This window comes from Elephantulus edwardii, unplaced genomic scaffold (genome assembly GCF_000299155.1).
Source record: "Elephantulus edwardii isolate Elephantulus edwardi_28Jun2011 unplaced genomic scaffold, EleEdw1.0 scaffold00078, whole genome shotgun sequence".
NCBI lineage: Eukaryota > Metazoa > Chordata > Mammalia > Macroscelidea > Macroscelididae > Elephantulus > Elephantulus edwardii.
Genome location: NW_006399828.1, coordinates 14,101,628 through 14,122,833, shown reverse-complemented (window position 1 = coordinate 14,122,833; position 21,206 = coordinate 14,101,628). Strand labels below are relative to the sequence as shown.

General features: G+C 36.4%; 1 protein-coding gene across 2 annotated transcripts in view; it reads left to right on the top strand.

Moving 5' to 3' along the window:
• The window catches only part of UCHL5 (ubiquitin carboxyl-terminal hydrolase L5), a 48,781-nt gene extending 42,017 nt beyond the window's left edge, over positions 1-6,764 (top strand). For both annotated transcript variants that reach the window (XM_006889519.1, XM_006889518.1), the window contains exon 11: positions 6,413-6,764. In XM_006889519.1, the coding sequence (XP_006889581.1) occupies positions 6,413-6,457 (45 nt within the window). In that variant the 3' untranslated portion in view covers positions 6,458-6,764. The remainder of the gene's footprint in view (positions 1-6,412) is intronic.
• Positions 6,765-21,206: the final 14,442 nt, after the last annotated feature.

Sequence of the window (21,206 nt, the reverse complement as noted above, 5' to 3'; positions counted from 1 at the left end):
ATTCAAATGTAGCTGGTACTTCATCTTGAATAGCACTTTGGTTAAACCACTGTTATTTTTATAGAATAAAAACTAATTTTAAAGAATAATAAACAAAGATTCATTTTTTTTGGTAAAAATAATGTTTAATCATGTATCTGATGAAGGACTTTTGCCCAAAATATGTAACAAATATGTTTTTTTAAATATTAAAATAGATTTAAAAAGAAACTTTATCAGACAAGATTTACAGATAACCAATGAGCATAAAGACATTTAATTTGTTAATAATTAGAGAAATACAAAATAAATGTATAATGAGATATAACCATATACTAATTATTTTTTTTTAAAAAATAATTTTAATGAGCATTTACAGAGATTTTGGATTTCCATGCATTCATTGCTGCACTTCTCTCCCCGCCCAGGACCCCACCCCAGTAATTCTTGTTATGTACTGTTTAGTTGAAACCAACTCATAGCTGATCCTCCAATGCGTTTTCAAATTGCTTGAGAGAAGACTGCCCATCTTTCTCTCATGGAGCATCTGGTAGATTTGAATGTGTACCTTCACATTGACAGAACAAATACTTACCACCAAAGAACCAGAGAGTTCTGAAACAAAGACCGTTGTTGTGACAAAGATACATTTTTAAATAGCTGTTTTATCTCATTTTTTAAAATTTGATATGAGTTAATGAAATTATTGTATGTTTTAATACCCACATCCAGATGTAGGTTATACCCCTGACTCAGTATTAAATGCAAAAATTGTATCAGACTATTTAATGTTTTCTTTGCCACATAAATTTTTCTTTTAGGATAATAATTTATAAGAAGACCAAAATGAGAAACCAATTTTTTTTTTTTTTGGTTGGTTACACTTTAATACATCAGATGGGCTTTGGGGGACAGTGGGGCACATTCAGTCCTTCTTGGCAGCTGCCTTCCCCATGGCGGCCAGGACATTGCTGAGTTCTTCTCGCTTCCTCTTGGCGCAGATGTGTGTCCCCACCCTTTTCTTGATGAACTTGAGGGTCCGCTTGTCCTTGGAGACCTTGAGCAGCTCCATGGCGTGTCGCTCATAGGGTGCGAAGCCACACACCTCCCGGATCATGTCCCGCACGAACTTGGTGTGCTTGGTGAGGCGCCCGCGGCGGCGGCTGTGCCTCGGCTGGCTTACGTTCTTGTTGACTTTGTGGCCCTTGTTGAGGCCCACGGCCATAGGGTAGCGCACTGCCATGGCTGCTGCACGTCGATGGCTGCCGCAGCGGAAGGCGAGAAACCAATTTTTAAGTTTAGGTGAACATTTAATATCTGATGGTTCTTGGAGTGCTTATTTAACAGAGTACCTAGACATGATGGTGTTTGTATGATATAAACGATTTTTTAATTTAACATATATAAAATAATAATAATATAAAATAGTACTAAATCATCTGACTTTCCATACCAGGTTTTACATATAAATAAATGTTAGGGACCAGAAAAATGTCTTTGGAGAAATTGTAAATTTATAAATCTTGATCTTTGAAAATTTCTCTTTTGTACACTCTTATTTGAGCTATGACACTGGTCAAAACATTCAGCAGCTAAGCAAAAGTCCAGTAGTTCAAATCCACCAACTGTTCCCCAAGAGAAAGATGAGCTAGTCTGCTTTCATAAAGATCACAGCTTGGAAACCCTATGGCAAATTCACTCTGTCCTACAGGTCCCCGAGTTGGAATCCGCTGCATTGGCAGTGGGTTTGACTTGGTTATAGTTCTAGATTTTTTTGAGAATGTTGTTAGGAAGAATATAGTTTGGACACAAGGTGGCAGTCTATGAATGCCTAGCAGAACAACAATTTGGGCTGTTATTTGCGTTCATTTTATTAAGATGGTAGTTGGTGACCTAGCTTTTGCATGTTTTTTAAAGTTGGTTCTTTAATTAATAATATTATGTAAACCTTATTGAAATAGGCTTATTTATTTTGTATGTGCGGAATCTGTTATACTGGATCAGGAAAGTCAGGGAGGGGTTTAAGTGCATACAGAACAGCTAATTTTCCTCCAGATCAGCAAACAGTGCTATGTACTGATCTGTTACACCTGACCCCATGTGTGTCAGGACAGAACTGTGCTCTTTATAGATATTTAGTGATTGATTTTCAGCAGTAGATCACCAGGCCTGTTTTCTGAAGTGCTGTTGGTTGGACCCCCACCAAAATCCAATACACTTGCTAATGGCCAAATTCATTAACCATTTACATTACCCAGGGACATAATAGCTTTGTATTGTTTTTATTTGCCATTGAATCAGTTTTTACTCATGATGACCCCATGTGTGTGAGGCTTATGATGACCTTGGTTATCAGACCTTACTTCTAAGACATCTCTGAGTTTGAACTGCCAACCTTTAGATTAGTAGTTCAGAAATGAAACTTTTACACCACCCAAGGACTAAGTAATTTTACTTGTACTAATACTCTTTGTTGTCAAATTTTAACCAACTTACAGTTGACCCTTCAATGGGTTTTTGTGAGGCTGTAAATAACACAGGAAGAGACTTCCCATGTTTCCCCTAAAGAGCTTCTGGTGGATTCTAACTGCCAGAAAGGCACCGCCTTTTGGGTTAGCTGAGCAACTCTATGGACTATGTCACCAAAGCTTTAGTCACTTAAAATTTCATATCCACAAAATTTTTTAATACTTTGGTTGAAATTAAGTGTTTAATCTGTACAAATAACACAGGTTTGTTTTTATTAATCTTATTTTGAAAAATAGGTAACCATACTATTTTTTACAGTTTGTGTTTATTAATTTTATTTTGAAAAATAGATAAATTACCGTATTTGTAGTGAGCTCCAGTGGCTTTAGTGGTAATGAGTTGTGCTGCTAACCCAAAGGTTCCCATCTGCGAGCTGCTCCCCGGGAGAAAGAAAGATGGGCATTCTCCTCATATGCAATTTACTGCCTCTGAAAACCCACTGGAGGATCAACTCGACAGTCCATAGGCAACAGCATCATACTTGTTTTCTGCTGATAAATCTACATGTTAGATTATAAAGCCAATTGAAAAACTGCTAGAAAGTATATAAATATTAAGATTAGGCTTTATAGTTTTATATTATAGGGAGGGCTTTAATAATGATAGTTGTTTTAACAGTGTTATAGTAATACATCTAAGAAAATCCCAGGAATAGTCTAAAATGGGAGTATTTTAATATTCTAAGAGATAATACGATAACAAGAGTAGAAGGAACAAAGCAGTAAAAATGTAGCTGCTGCAGATGTAGTGCCAAGTGCCAAGCCTGCCGAGCATCAGATTTCTGAGTAGTTGAATAGTAGCCTACATTTTGTGATGACACGGATGCATTTAAACCATGGAAATAATTTCATTTTACAGAAAAATGAAAGGTGAAGTCTTTGACTCGCCTAAGGGAATACAGTGATTCAAATATGCACAAAATATGTACATTGGATCTGTGATTACAGTCTTACTGAACTGGAGTCAATAATTTAACAACTTATTGGTATATATCAGGAAAAAAGTATTTTTTTCAGTGTGTGTTTTTTCTATGCTTTTACAAAATACAGTATCTCTCACTCTTGAAATAAAGACAACAGACCACTGGCTCTAGATTTTAATCATAGATACACTGTATTACTAGGTGTCACTTTTAGGTAAGCTATTTACTTTCCAGCAGCCACCACTTTCTCTTACTTTCCAGCAGCCTCCACTTTCTCATCTGTAAACTGAGAATCATGTATTTCATGTTCTTGAGGATGAGATGAAATAATTTATAAAATGCACGATAAGTACTCAATAATGAGCATAATTATTTAACTCTTAATTTTAACTTGAATTGTACAGATTCATACTTGTATGAATGCTATGCCTTGGATCATTCTAGTGTCCTGTCATGTTTATATTGGAAATTAATAAATATATTCTTGTTTATTATTCCATTATATCTATCTATATCAGTGAAGAAATACATACTTTCTATCAATTATGGTTGAAATAAAATGGAATTTTTATTATTTTAAAACAAAGTTCTTTTATATTAATTTGTAAGAAATTGTAGACATACTAAATACACATTTTCAAGCAGTTCGTATTATTTACACATTTGCTCTTAAATTTATTAACTCTTAAGGTACAGTAGTCAATTTTATTATGCTACTATATAGCAGTTATATTGCCCAGTACAATATTAAAAAAAAAAAAAAAAAGAATTGTGGTGATTGATACTAGCCTTTTCTAACTGAAGCAAGATTATTTTTTAAAAAGAATGATAGCAAAAGTCTAGTTTCTTGACTTCGTTCTGATTCACGTGGCCTAATGGTAAGAACATTTTAGTCTAGTACTCGAAATCTTTCTTCTCAAAATATGGTCCAAGGACCAACAGAATTGGCATCATCTGGGGATTTTGTAGAAATTTAGGAACTCTGCCATTTTACCAACTTGGGCTGCATTCGAAGGTTATTTTTACATATATTGAGGGACACACGCCAGGACATGCATCTTTTGACCTCTAATTGAAGTTTTACTATTTATTAACTGCACATGACTTTGATCAAATTTAGTATTATTTGGGAGGATTGATTTCTTCATCTGGGAAAGAGTAAAATTATAATTACTGCATTAAAACTGGAATAATTTTTATGAGGTTCAAATGATATAATGTATAAAAACAGTATGAAATAAGACCAAGGAAAAGGACCAAAAGTTTTTAAAAAAGAAAGCAAATTTCTTGGTAAAATTTGAAAATAGATATTTTCTACTTTTCATAAAACCAAACCCTTAAAAAGAAAATATTAAGACATAGCTGCAGGACTAATTTTAAATAAAATGCATAAGTGGCAAAAGACAAAAGAGTTAAATGGGACCTCATAGTAATGAATGCTTTTGTGCATCAAAGGACTTTATTTAATAAAAAATAGACTATCTGTATATGAAAAGACACTGGTGGTCTAGTTAGTGACTAGGGGTTCTTATCCACCAACTGCTTGAGAGAGAAAGAGGGGTATTCTCCTTCCATGAGATTTACAGCCTCGAGAACCTGCTGGAGGGTCAGCTATAAGTTGATTCTGACGACAGTGAGTTTTTTTAAAATATGAAAAGTTGTTCAATGGAATTTGTCTTAGAAAATGCATAACAAAGTTGCAATGAGATACCACCTTGCCCCTATTAGAATGGCAGTAATTTAAAAAAAAAAATAGGAAAGAGCAGACGTTGACAAGGTTGTTGACTAGAACTTTCCTTCATTTCTGACAGGAATGTAAAATCATAAACATTGGATTACCGTAGCACACAGCAATTCCAGACCTAGGTATATTCCTAGAAGAAGTGAATTCAGCACTGAAAACAGAAACTCACATAATGTGTTGATTGGGTAATCAATATCACTGAAATGCCCATGCTGGAATTGAGATAGTGTAAGAGCTCTTGGTGGCGTAGTCTGTAGGAAGTTTTACTGCTAACCAGTGGTTCAGATGTACTAGTTGCTTCTTGAGTAAAAGATGGGCATTATCCTCTTGTTAATATTTACAAGCTTAGAAATCTGACAAGACTGTTAGAACCAACTTACAACAATGAGTTTGAGTTTTGTTGTTTTGTTATGTATATGTTTATGTTGTTAGGATGTACTGTCCACTTGAGTCAGAATTGACCTATAGCTGATTCTCCAGGTGGTTTTCAGAGGCAGTTAATTGCAAGAGAGGAGATTGCCATCCTTTCTCTCACAAAGCAGCTGGTGGATTCCTACTGTGCACATCTGGGTTGCGAACACAACTCCTTACCACTAGGCCACTGAAACTCTCTTTGTGTTCTGTATATAGCCATCAAAATAAAATAAAAAAAAATCATTAATAAAGTTTATTGATACAAAAAGATGTGTAATCCTTTAGTACCACTGTTATATTAAACTAATATTTAATCCTAACTCTAATATACAGAAATGAAAATGTTTTATAAACTTTACTTCAATGAGAAATGGGCACATATAATATAAATATATTTTTTGAACACTCATGAGTAAATCTGACTTTATGAAATTGAGTAATTATGGTTTTTAAAAAATACTTAATTGCAATTTTAATTATATATTCCAACCCCAAATAAGGAAGAACTGCAAACTTTGTTTTTGAGGGAAGAGGACAGCTGTTTAATTATCGAGGAATACTATGTTTTAACACTAATAACACGTATGTTATCATGATTTTGACCTGTTCAAACCAGCTGTTTGTTGGATGTACATATTATTTACATGGATACATTGTATGGAAAAAAATACTGAAGTTCTTTGAAATGCTCCTTGTAGAATACAGTAGCTCCCTAGATTTCTTTAAAGATTTTTCAACTTGAAAATGATTAGACACATTTTAGATTAATAATAGCATCTAAAACAGACTTTAAAATTTTGTAAAATATTGTCTTTAATTTCTAGGCCAAAGAAAAACAGAATGCCAAGAAAGCTCAGGAAACCAACTGAAGACCTTGCTTTGGGAATGAGTACACGTTTCTGCTTCTGCACTTAATTTCCTGGAAACAATGAGAAACTTTGAGCAACATCCTAATTGGCCCAGTGCACGTTTGGCAGTAGCACCAGTCTGTCTTGTCTTTAATGCATGAATTCATAAACTTTTTCCTACCTGCATCATGTGCATGTAGAGTATATTAAATAAAAATGATGGCTAAGAATTGCTTGCCCCAATTCTGTTATTCAACATTGTATCTGAGAATTCCTGTTGATTCTCTGGTATTTTAATTAACTGTAATGAAGCCTGGGAGAGACACAATTAGTATTTTCTTCCCATAATTGTTCTAATTAATCTTTTGATCCTTTATTGCTTATACATACTGAAAATTTATAAATTTTAGATATCACTTAAACTGGTTTTCTGGTTTCTTATTATTAATGGAGGAGAAAAATCTCCCACATTTTCTCTGCCTGTGGTATTAAATGTTATATTAGGATTTTAAAGCTGAATTTTATTTTCTATAACCAATTACTTGAGAAATTATGATTTTGATGCCGTGCATTTGAAAAGGACACAGTGTAATTTCTAGTGCTTTTCCTGTTGCAAATAGAAATGGTAATAAACATCATGATTTTATTTTAGCAAAATTTCTCAAAGTGTTGGGGGTTATTTATTTATTAATTATAGAACTATTTCTGGAAAGTATGACTATTATGTTTCAAAACAAGATATCAGGTTGAGAATACAAATCTAAAAGAGTTTAGTATAATTCTTAGTTTTGCAATATTTTTCAAGCTGTTAAAGCAGCATCTTTGTGGAAAGTTGTTTGGAGGTTCGACTGTCCATACAGTTTGCTTTGTAAAAGGAGGAGGGTCTCATTCTATCTCAATTTAAATACAATTAGCACAACCTGTCATTTCCCCAGAGTAGTGTACAATTTTCTCACACTGATGTTTATTAGTGTCTTAAGGAGTTGCCTGCCTTTTATTAAAAACAGAACAAAAACAAAACCAAACAGTATTTTTTTATTAGTACTAATATTCTTTTCCAAATCAAACCTTAAGGGAAATTTTCTGAAACTTCTTTACATAAAGGAAATTATCACTTTTTTCCTGCACTAGCCCCATGAGTTTTTAACATTTGGGAAAAAGTTAGACATTTCCTCATCTTCCAGCCTCGAAACAAGAATTTTTAAAGGGTTCTTTTAAAACTTAATATATTGTGGTGATGGTAACTTAGAACTAATATGAAAAGAATCTATTTGGAAGTTGAGTGGAAAATTAGTGACATGTTTTCCCTATTTACTGAATTTCAGCTGCAAATAATGGAGAATTTCTCTCCCCCCCCCTTTTTTTTTCAGATGCTTGGAATGTTATTTTGCTCTACTTTCAGTAGTAGTTGTGGAGTCTTTTCAAAGTTCTGATATAAATTTTAAAAGATAGTTTCATGAGAATTGCACTTTGATCCTTTAACTTGTTGTGATTTGTATGTCTTCTTTTACAGAAGTTTACATTTTGTTATGCAGTTCAAGGAGTAAGAGTAAGTAGTATCTAGCATTTAAGACTCCATGGGCTAGCATAAGTATCAGTAAGCAAAGCAATGGGCTGGAAGGAAGAGCCTTAATATGGTTAATGTACGAGCTCAGAAGTTAATCTAATCAAGTACAGTTAACTTGATTTTCAGTGTGGCAACTTCTACAAGGGAGAAAAGTGGGACAAATGAAGTCAATTCAATACCCATATTGGGGTGGGGGAAGGGAGAAAAACCCCTTATTATGTATAGAAAAGATTTGAGTTGGATCATGGACCTAAATGTAGTGAAATTATAAAACTTCTTGAAGGAAAATACTGGAGAGTATCTTTGTGCATTGGAGGTAGGGAAAGATTTCTTAGGTCAGAAAAAGCATTAACTATGAAAGAAAAGATCTAGAGTACTTCAAAATGAAGAGCCTACTGTTTGATGGACACTGCTGGTAAAAGAAAAATATCACAGCTTGATATTTTAGAAATAGCTTATTAAATCAATTGTGATAATAAAGGTTAGTTATGTACCGTTGATTTGGATCTGACGAATAGCTGACCCTCCAGAAGGTTTTCAGAGGCAGTAAATTGCAGGGGAGGAGATTGCCCATCTTTCTACCTCAGAGAAACTTGTGGATTTGAGGCATGTTGTCTTTGGGTTGGCAGTGCAGTTCGTTCCCATTAGGCTTCCATAGTGCCCTAATAAGGATATAGTTTTTTCTTGTGCATACAATTTTAATAATTCTTGATATTTCCATAGTTTATAGTTTATCCCCAGCTGCTTTGAGGATTGCAAATGCATTGTGATACATTGCTCGTGAACTGAAAATGACATCCTTGTCTGGGTCTGACATATTGCCAGTTTAAAAGTAAGATATGAAAGTTGTTACTGACTCTTGAATAGATCTCAACTCAAAGCTGGTGGGTAGAAAATAAAGGACTAAAAAGCAACTCTAAACAGAATAATATGTGGAAAGATTAAAATAAAAAATTTGAAGTCTCCTTTATTTCACTTTTCCTTTCCTAAAATCTCAATGATGGTAGGTGAAGATATTTTCATTCTGTTTCATGCCTCAGTTCTAAAGGATACACTTGTACCATTATAAACAACTAAAGCTTGCCAACAGCTGACGCACTGGCTAGTCTCACCTCATATGTTTAGTTTCCACAATCGTTGCCTTTTTACAAGCTGATTGCAGCCAACTTGACTGTGCTATTAGAATAAACATTTTGTTGTGGGAGCTTAAACCATGGATACTTGGGATGCTCTGTTTGAGGGAGTGGTGTGTACTCCTGTGTATATTGTGTTAGATAAAAATTAACGCATTGATGCCTCTAGTTTTCATATTTGCTTGCAACATTCTGAATGTATTCAGAAATGATTGTTTTCTTTCCAGTAGGAGGATTTTATTTGGGGGAGGGTAAGACTCTTAGAGTTTCTTTCTTAAAAAAAAAAAAAAAAGAGAAAATGAATAAGTTAAAAACATTTTAATAAATGACCAAGATGACAGCATTAACATTTCAATGTATTTAATGATTTTGGTTTTTTGCTGTTCATTGGTGTTTTAAGGGCCTATTATTTCAAAAAGAGAGCTTTTTTGTCTTACTGGTAAGGAGTTGCACTGCCAGCCTAAAGGCAGGTGGTTACATTCTGCTACCTGCTTAATGGGAGAAAAATGGGCCATCCATCTCCTTTTGAGGACCCACTGGAGGGTGAGATATGAGTTGATTCCAACTTGATGGTACTTAACTACTCTTTCAGAAATCATCGCAGTTTTGCTTCTTGGTCTAAAAGTTCTGCTGAAGCCACTGCACTGAATATTGAATGTACATACTATGGAATGCAAAAAGGGTGGAGGCGGTGGGGAGGAATCTGTTAGAAGTGCAGCCACAGTGCTCTTTAGGAGCAAGGGTAGTAAGACTTCTACATATTTTGGGCGTGTTATGAGGAGGGGCTAGTCTTTGGTAAAGGCTTAAGAAAAGTAGGGGGCCACTGAAAGAAAACGACCCTCAGTAGGATGGGTTGAAGCAATGATTACAGCAATGGACTTAAGTACAGCAGTGATGGTGAAGAGACACAGAATCAGGGCTTTAATCTATTGTATATAGCGTTGCCAGGATAAAGCCAATTTTTAGTTTTCTAAAAACTTTGCCGCAATGGGAGGCATACTACGGAGGGAGGGGTCTGGAATGGATGCTGAGTACAAAACCACTGTCATACATTAGCACAATTGTCTGAAACACATTTTTGTTTTTACCTAAGAATTTTAGTGATTAAGAAAATTACAGAGAAAAACCAGTATCACATTAGTCAGTAAGCTGTCCAAATTATTGATGACCAGTGAAGTCAGTTTGAAGCCTGAGGTGCACCTTATTTTCAAACACTTGCTGTGCAGCTGACAGCTGAACAGTGAATAAGGGTAACAGAAGAATAGATGCCTTTGAGTTATGTTATTGAAAAAAGAGTGCTGAATAGCCCATAGACTGCCAAAAGAATGAACAAGTATATCTTGAAAGTGCGGCCAGAGTGCTTCTTGGAGGCAACGATGATAAAATTTAGTCTCGCTTTCGTCGTATTGCTAGGAGAGACTTAATTGGAGAGGGATATCATACTTGGAAATGGAAGAGAATGAATGAGAAAACCTTAAACCAGATGAATTGACAGTGTCTATAGCCGTGGGCTCAAATATGTGAGAGGTGTGAAGATAGGACAAGGTTTAGATCTGCTGTTCACAGAAATGCTATGAGTCAGAGTCGATGGCACCTAATAAGAACATCATATATGTGCATAGATAATGGCTTTGTATGAAATTAGAAGAATCATTTCTTTCCTTTCTTTCCCTGCCAGTAATCTTTTGAGTCAATATACTCACATCACATCATTTCTTAATGGTTGATTTGTTCTTTTACATACATACGCTTTAATGTATTTAGTAAACCCCCAGTAATGAGTTAAACTATAACAACAAAATTAATAAATTCGGTAGTTTGGTTTTTAGGGTGTGGCTGTTAAGTGCCATCAGTTGAGTACATTGGCAACAAACCTAAAACATTTTTGGGATAAGGTTTTCTAATTCTCAAGAAATGTGAATTACTTCATCAATCAACGTTCTTTAATACCTTCTTTTACGTGCTTAACTGGACTAAGTGGAAAGGCTATTAGGGCAATAAGTTGTCGTTTCTAGCACATCTAATATTCATGGTTTTAACTTGATTGTACTAATTTAACTCCAGTATTTAAAATTATTTAAAATATTTTCAAGTGCCTAAGTTTTATATGCTTGAGATAACTGTAGTGAACAAGATAAAGGTCCAGGTTTTATAGTGAGACAGACATAAATAAGTATGTAGTAGAATTTTCCAGGTAGAAGTATTACTATAAAGATAAATAAAGCAAGGCAACAGGATGGGAAGAAGTGAGGTTTGACCAGATGATGGAGAATTCCTTATGGAGATGGTATTAAAGTAGAAGCCAAGGTGAAGTTCTTTCTGTAAGAGTGAATCAGTCCTTTCATAGATGGATTACACACAAATGGCATCAAATGTACAATAACTCAGAATATTAATTTACCATGTTTGGTAATTACATAGTTCCTTAGCTATCTAGTGCTGCTATTAAGAAATATCATAAATGGGTGGTTTAAACAATCATTTTTTTTCACACTTTAAGAAACTAAAAGTCTGAATCTAGAGTGTCAGCTATAGTGGAAGACTTTGTTGTCTCTTGGGGAAGATTCTTGTAACATTTATGAGCCCAGCCTTCTTTGGAAATCTCTATATATCTTGGCCTAAGTCTTTCCCTGGGTCTAGGAGGTTCTCCATATATGAGCCCCATATTGAAAGGCTGTAGTCTGCTCTCAGTGTTTCTTTTTTAAATGATAATTTTAGTGTAAGTTTGTAGAAAGGATGGATTGCCATTCATTCACTGATACACGTTTTCCTTCCTCATCCCTCCCCCAATTCACTTTGTAATACATACTTTCCAGATTGTCAATTGACACACAATGTCTAATAATCCGTTCTCCTCAGATAGTCTCTTCCTTTTCCCATTTCAGTGTAGTGCATGTTATCTAACCATTCTTTTCTTACTCTTCCCACTCCCATGTCTATCTTATTTTTCATAACAGTCCAGTGACTAAGGATGACAGAAGAAGAATCTTTGCCTTTGAGTTGTGGTGCTGGTGAAAAGTCTTGAACATATCATGGACTGCCAGGAAAACAAACAGGTCTGTCTTGGAGAGGGTGAAACCAAATTTTTCCTTGGAGGCAAGGATTTTGGCAAGCTCTGTCTGGTATACTTAGGACAGTGCAGGAGGGACCTGTCCTTGGAGAAGGACATCATGCTTGGAGAGACAGGGTAGGAAAGGAAGACCCTAAATGAGGTGGATTGACTCTGATTGAGGTAATGGGAGGAGGTGTGTCAGAGGTAGTGAGCTTGGCTCAGGATAGGTAGGGTAGGGTTGAGAGCTATTTCTGTGGAGTCATTATGAGTCACAGGCAACTCAACACCACATAACAACGAAAACAACACAGTAACAATAGTCCTCTGCAATAATATTTCTTTTGTGACTAAGATATTTTACTCAGCATTATGTCTTCCAGATTCATCTATATTGTGTGGTATTTTAAAAGTTCATTGTTTATCAGGCTGCATATATTTTGTTGTATTACAGTCTTTACTATACATTCATTTGTTGATGAACAGTTGGGCTGCTTCTGTCTGCCATTTTGAATAATGCCGCCATAAACATGAGTGTGCGTGCATCTGTCTGCATCATGGCTCTGGTTTCTTTAGGATATACTCTCAGTAGTGGGATAGATGGGTCAAATAGGATTTCTATATCTAACTTTTTGAGAAAGTGCCATTCTGCCTCCCAGCTCTTCTTTATTAATGGTAGTCAGGTCCCTCTTCGTTCACGTCTCTCTCCTTTTATTTATTATAAAAGTTGATGCAAGCTACACCCCAGGAAAATGCCCTTTAATGACAAGAATTTGTAAAAAAATATCTGTACAGAAGTTAAAAATTTATACACAATAACAGATACCATAAAGCCTCAGAAAAAGACAAACTACCAAATAAAATATTAGAAAATTTGATATAGTATTACTAACTTTTAATGTATAGATAACTCCAACAGTAACTACAAATAAACCTCCCCAAATGACAAGTTATATAAACAGGCAGTACATAGAAAAAAAAATTTCAATTTCTAGTAACATTATAAAAGATATTTAAGTCCCGTAATTGATCAATAAACTAATAAAATAATATAAGGATGCATTTTCTTAGACTATCAGAACATTTACATGGATGCAAAGAATAATTTAACCAGTGTGTATTAGTGGGCAAGTTCCTGGATCGTTGGCTGAAGTCTTAAGGATCTTTTCTGTTTTGTTTTAATTAATTTGAATGGAAGTTTACAGTGACTTAGGGTTTCCAGTCATTCATTGTTACACTTTTCTCCCTGCCCACCCCCTCACCCCCAATTCACTTTTCTCCTTTATGAGTAAAAGAAAAAACTCTTTCATTGCTCTGCAATCCTTCTCCCCAAGCCCACTGCATTGTGCAGGCTTCATTCTGGACTCCTGTCATGACAATAATACCTAATCAAATATCCCTTTTAAATAGTTTTCTCCCTCTGTAGCAATGCAGTATACATCATTTCTCCCCTTCTTCTCCGTCTTCCCTCAATCCCAGTGTCAGTCCTATTTTACAATAGTGGCCCTATGCAATATTTGTCCTTTTGTGACTGAGGTATTTCACTCAGCCAATGTCCTCAAGGGTCATCCACTTAGCATAGTATTTCATGAGTTCCTTGTTTTTCAGTGCTGCCTAGTATTCCATTGTGTGAATATACCAGAGCCTCTCTATCCATTCATTTATTGATGGGCACTTGGGTTGTTTCCAGCTCTTTGCTATTGCAGACAAAGCCTCAATAAACATGGGTTTGCATGTATCTGCTTGGGTGGTGGTTATGGTTTCTTTAGGGTAAATTCCCAGAAGTGGAACTACAAGGACAGACACATAGATCAATGGAATAGAATTGAGAATCCAGAAATCAGCCCATCTACCTATGATCAACTGACTTTTGACAAGGAGATGAAATCAGTCAAGTGGGGAAATGACAGCCTTTTTAACAAATGGTGTTGGCAAAATTGGAAAACTGTCTGCAGAAAATTCAAGCAAGATCTAGACCTCACTCCATATACAAAAACCAAAAGCAGATTATGGACCTAGTACTAAAACCAAGGACTATAAACTTCATTTAAAAAAAGCTTGGAAGAATCCTAGAAGTCCTAATTCACAACACAGTCTTCCAAGCATCCTGGAAAATATACAACCAGAAAAAGGATAAAATAGATGAATGGGACCTTGTAAGAATCAAATCCCTGTGCACATCCAAAAAATTCTCCAACAGCATAAAAAGGGAAGCCATATATTGGGAAAAAATGTTTGGCAATGACATGTCAGACAAAGGACTTAGATCTAGAATTTATTAAATACTTGAGCACCACAACAAGATAAAGGTAAATAATCCAGTTGAAAAATGGGCACAGGATATGAACAGACACTTCACCAAAGAAGACATTCAGATGGCTAACAAGCACATGAAGAAATGTTCAAAATCCCTAGCTCTAAGATGCAAATCAAAACAACTATGATATATCATCTCATCCCAGTAAGAATAGCAAAATTTAACAAAGCAGCAAACAACAAATGCTGGCGAGGTTGTGGAGAAACTGGAACCCTTATTCACTGTTGGTGGTAGTGTAAAATGGAGGCAAGGCTGTATGGCACTTTCTCAAAAGGTTGCAAATAGAAATACCATTTAAGGATCTTTTTGAAAAGCAATCTGACAGTTTTCAAAATCTTGGTTGAAGCACATCTGTCATCACAGTAATTTCACTTCCAGGAATCATGTTACAAATGTATTCACGTAACTGTGCATATTTTAGGGAGCTCTGGTGGTATAATTCATAGGGAGTGGTGCTGCGAACTCAAAGTTTATACCTCTCTGGAGGCTCCATCTCCATGGGAGAAAAATGAACAATCTCCTGTGCAATTAACAGCCTCAGAAACCCAATGGATGATGAGTAAAGGAGTTTGAACTGAGTTGATGGCAATGAGATGAAAGAAAAACACACACACACACACACACACACACACACACACACACACACACGTAGTTATATTAGCTACAAGTTCTCTTCATCCCAGTCTTAAAAAATTTCTATAGTGCTCATTTCGGCCGCACATGTACTAAAATTGAAACACTACAGAGAAAATTAGCATGGCCCCTTTACAAGGCGGACATGCAAATTCATAAAGCGTTCATATTTTTACCATTTTTGCAGAGCTGTGGCAAGAAATAAAACACAGTATAGTGGAATCAATCCAATATCATGTAATTGTGAGTGTTAAATGACAAAATGATGTAAAAACCATTTATGCAAAAAAATACCAATGATCAGGAAGTCTTGATAATAAATACATTGTAATGCAAAAAAACATTTACGAGTAATTTTGCAAATACATTGAGATAGCAAACACAAACACAGAGAAGGCAGCTTGATAACTTTTTGGTAATAGCAAATTGGAACCAGTTCTGAAAATATAGCAAAAGAGAATGCCCAAATAAGTTATTTTTATGTTAGACTCCTTGCAATCACTGGAAAGAACGAGATGGAATTTACAACTGGAAAGGAAATCTGTAATGTATTTTTGAGGAAAGTTATAAAACGATGGCATAGGATTGCATTATATGAGGAAAAACTTTATATGTATGTTTAACTATTATAATGTAAAAATATTTAAAAATGCTCACCAAATTAATAATTGTATTTGTTCCTGAGACTTAAGGAGTGGAAAGTTGAAGTAAGACTTTCTACTAGAAAGAAAAAAGGTTAAAGTAGGATTTTTCCTTTTCTATTTATATGTTTCTGAAAGAATTGAATTTTTTTCCTACTAGAGTGAATTACGTAAAATTTCTTTCAATGAAATAATCTCTAACTACACTGCATATCTGAGCAAAACACAGACAAATTCACCTTAAAAAAGGTAATCCTATGAGTAATATCTTTGTTTTGTAATCTCTATGTCTATATTGACTGTATTAGCAATAATACCTATTGAATGTGAAGTACTCTTTCTATGTGATGACCATTTTCCTAACATTTTAAAAGGATTCTTTGATTATATCCATCAACACAGTTTTATGAAATAAATAAATTACTCACTTTATCTACCTGTCACTCTTCCTCTTAGCTAATTTTCTCTTTGAGACACTTTTTTTAAGATAAAATTTTTTACTTTAACTGTAATTTTAACTAAAGTTTACAGAAAAGTTAGATTTTCATTCATTCATTGTTGCACATTTTACCCCTCTCTTTCCCTTCCCCCTCCCCAAATTGACCTTTTTGTTATATTAGCTTCTTTACAAACTTCAAATACATTGTTTTTGAGAACAGAGTCTTCCACTTTCCCTCACCCCCCCCATCAAATTGTACAACTCCCTAATTGCACCTCCCCCTGAACAGCCTCATCCCTCTGCTTCCAGCCTCTCCCATCCCCTTTGGATCCTTATATTCATTCTACAATAATGGTTTTATACAATATTTGTCCTTGTGGGACTGGGTTTGTTCACTCAGCATAATGCTCTCCAGTCCCTCCCAAGTTAGGTAATAGTTTACAAAATCATTGCTATTGTGTGCTGCATAGTATTCCATTGTGTGAATGTACCATAATTTTTTAATCCATTTGTTTGTGGCTGTTTCCAACTTCTTTCTATGGGGAATAATGCTGCTATGAACATTGGTGTACAAGTCTCTGTTCATGCCTCAGTTCTCATTCTCTCTGGATTTATTCCAAGAAGTGGAATAGCTGGCTTATATGGAAATTCCATGTTTAGCTTTTTGAGGAAGTGCCAAACTGCCTTCCAGAATAGTTTTACCATTTTACAGTCCCACCAACATGTATAAGAGTTCCTTTCTTGCCACATCCTCTCCAACATGCATTACTTGCTGCCCTGTTAAGCTTTGCCACTGCTACTGGAGTGTGATGATATCTCATTGTAGTTTTGATTTGCATCTCTCTTATTGCCAGTGATTTGGAGCTTTTTTTTTCCATATATCTGTTGACCATTCTAATATCTTCCTCTGTGAAAATTCTTTCCTTGTCTTTTGCCCATTTTATAATTGGGTAATCAGTCTTTTTCTTGTGGAGGCCCAAGAGGATTCTATCAACTTTCATTATGAGACGCTTGTCTGAGATGTTATTGTCAAATGTTTGTTTCTAGTTAGTAGATTTTCTTTTAAGCCGTTTGGAAAAAGTTTTTGATGAACACAGGGATTTAATCTTTAGAAGGTCCCATTCATCAATTTTATCCTCTTTAGATTGTGCATTTCTGGTTGTATTTGGCAGTCTCTTTATACCTTGGACTAGTGCTTCTAAGCTTGATCCCAATTTGTCTCTTACGAATGTTATGGTTTTGGACTTTAACTCCCAGGTCTCTGATCCACCTTGAGTTGATTTTTGTATATGGTGTGAGATGTGGATCCTGTTTAAGTTTTCTGCAGATGGAAGTCCAGTTTTGCCAGCACCATTTGTTGAGGAAGTTGTCATTTTCCCGTTTGATATCTTTGATTTTCCAAGACAAACAATTTTTAATATGCCTATTCTAAGTATGGTGCATAGATGAGGCTTGGAGTAGTCTGGCCTTGGGCATTAGGTCGCTGTTGTTATTTGCCATCTGGTCAGAAGCAACTCATAGCTGACCCTCGCATGGGTTTTCAGAGACTGTGTATCACCTGGAAGATTGTCCATTTTTCTCCTAAGGAGCAGCTGGAGGATTTGAACTACCTGCCTTTAGTTTGACAGTGCAAATCCTTATTCACTAGGCCACTGAGCTCCCTGGGCCATCAGGACCTTATTAGAAATACAAAGAATTTAAAGTCCTAACCCAGATCGCTTTTTAAATCAGAATTTGCTTTTTAAACTAGATGACCAGCTCAATCAAATACAGATTTGTACTGAAGAAGCACCTTTCATTTGTTACCTTTATAGTTAAGTAATTTATACTTTTTAATTATTATTATCTTCATAATCAGTGGAGGGAGCCCTGGTGGCCTGGTGGATAGAGAGTTGTGCTGCTAACCTAAGCGTGGTGCTTTACTGCCAGTTCGAATCTACCGATGGCTTGACAAGAGATAAGTGGGTCATTTCTCCTGTACAATTTACAACCTTTAAAAACCCGCTGGAGTGTCATCTCTGAGTCAGTCCTGACTCGAGGGCAATGAGTGAGTGAGTGAGCATAATCAGGGGTACATAATTTAGTACTTCAGCTAAATTTTTAATTTTTTAAAAATTTTAGGATTTGTACAGTCTCAGCTGCAAAATACAAAAGTGAAATCTTTTTCTCTCTTACTGCCTACCATCTTTCTTCCTTAATTTCCCTGCTTCCTCCTGCCCAGTTTCTCTATCTCTTCTTCCCTCCTCACCTTCATCTCAGTCTCTCTGCAGTAATCTCTTAGAATGTTCATTCTGTGAGCTTCCTTTTACACACATCTGCTGCTCTTGGCAAAAAAATAAAGTCGCAGGAATTGATGGAATACCAATTGTCATATTTCAGCAAACAGATGCTGCCCTGCATGTACTTACCACGTTGTGCCAAGAAATATGGAGGACAACTACTTGGCAAACTGACTGGAAGAGATCCATATTTATTCCCATTCCAAAAAAAGGTGACCCGACAAGTGTGGAAATTATCGAACAATATCTCTAATATTACATACTAGCAAAATCCTGCTGAAGATTATCCAGAAAAATATGTAAATAGTACATTAACAGAGAACTACCAGAAATACAGGTTGGGTTAAGACGAGGTTGTGGCACTAAAGACATTATTGTCAATGTCAGATGGATCTTGGCAGAAAGGAAAGCGTACCAGAAGAATGTTTATCTGTGTTTTCATTGAGTGGGCCAAGGCATTAGACTTGATCACAAGAAATTGTGACTAACTTGAGGAAAATGTGAATCTCAGTACACTTGATCATACTTATATGAAACCTATACTTGGACCAAGAAGCAGTCCATGGAACAGAGCACAGAAATACTACATGGTTCAAAATAAGGGAGTACATCAGGAATGCATCCTGTCCCAGTATCTTTTCAATCTGTATGCAGAACAGATCATTTGGGAAGCTGGGCTTTCTGAAGAGGAATGTGGCATCAGGATTGGAGGAAGACTCATCAACAGCCTACATTATGCAGATGACACTACTTTGTTTGCTGAAGCTGAGGAGGGCATGTGCTATTATTTGCTGCAGAAAGTCATGGACTGCAGCCTTCAATATGGATTGAAGCTCAACAAGAAGACAAAGATTCTCACCATTAGGCCAATTGACATCACCATGATAGATGGAGAAGAGATTGAAGTTAGCAATTACAGCTTGCTTGGCTCCGCAATCAACACTCTTGGCACCAAGAGTGAGGAAATCAAAAGGAGAATTGCATTGGGAAAATCTGCTATCAGGGACCTCGCCAGAGTACTGAAGAGTAACGATGTCAGTCTAGAGTCTAAAGTGTGCCTAATGCAGGCCATGGTCTTTGTAATTACTTGTTTTGCATCCAAAAATACTGCTGGAGAAGTTTCCCTATGGTGTGACCGCAGCCTCTCCCTCTGGCTACAGCCAGAGCCACAGGGAGCCTCCAGAAGGAGAATCAGCAAATTCACCTCCAAATTTGAACACAGAAATATGTCTTTTAGATAGATTTGCCATAAAGGAACTGAATGAACCTGAAAGCAAAGACCGAGTGGAGACACTCAGATCTCCTGTGATGGACGGTGGAGGCTGCAATGACAAAGAAAAAGAAGACTTGCAGGAGGCCAAGCCCTGCTCTCTGTGCTGCACATGGAGCATGAAGGCCACGCGCTCCATAGAGCCCAATCAGATGATGTGGGAGATCCCCAAGGTTCTGGACGCCAACATCTGCCAGAGCGAGCTGCATGAGAAGTGCGTGCTGCTGTGCTTGCACCGCACGCCAGACCATGAGGACTTCATGCAGTGGGAGATGGAGGTTTGCAAACTGCCGCAGCTCTCTCTCCCTCAACAGCATATTCCATGGCCTTCAGAAACATTGCTTCCAAAATAGCCAGCAAGCTTAAGCTTAAACAGGCTACCATGAATAGGGGGGAGAGTGAGGTGGCCAACTGGACTTAGCTGGAGTCTCCACGTCGCCACAGGCAAGATGCAGAATTGACTTGATGTCTTCCCCTGCTGGCCGTCCTTCTTCCCTGCCCAGCTCAATTCAGTGGCCATGGGGACGGTACCTTCCCCACAGGTTCACCCTTGTCAGAAGCCCTCCTCCACCCCTCTCCTCTTGGCAGAGGCAAAGCAGGGGGAAGGGCGGGGCAGGGCCCCAGGACTGCGGTTGCATAAGTATTTCGCCTAAACCAAGAATTTTTTTTATTACCAAAAAGGAAAAAAGTACTTCTGGAGATCATGAAAAAATTTACTTAGATAGGGAACTGCCAGAAGTTCGAGCAGGATTTAGAAAAGGCCATGGCAATAGGGATATCATTGCCGATGTGAGATGGATCCTGGCAGAAAGAAAAGAATACCAGAAGAATGTCTATTTATGCTTTATTGACTATGAGAGGCATTTGACTGTGTGAATCATAATGAGTTGACATTGACACAACAATCTAACATGCTCAATCTAACATTGAGAATGAGAATCTCAGAACACTCAATTGTGTTCGTGTGAAACTTATACCGTTATGCAAACAGCAAGGGAACACTAAATGGTTTAAAATTAAGAAGGGTGTGTGTCAGGGTTGTATACTTTCTCCATACTTGTTCAGTCTGTTTGTTAAGCAAACTAGTCAAGAAATTAGACTATGAAGAAGAATGTGGCATCAAGATTGGAGGAAGATTCTCACAATAATAAGGAGTTGGAAACAACCCAAGTGCCCATCAATAAACAAATGGATAGAGAAGCTGTGGTATATTCACACAATGGAATACTACTCTGCATTGAAAAACAAGGAGCACATACAATATTATTAAAAATGGGTGACCCTGAAGGACATTACGCTGAGTGAAATGTCTCAGTCACAAAAAGACAAATACTGCATAGTGCCACTGTTGTAGAATGTGACTGACATCGGGGTTGGGGTAAGACTGAGAAAAATGGATAAATTATATATACTGCATTGAAACAGATGAGTGAGAGAACAGT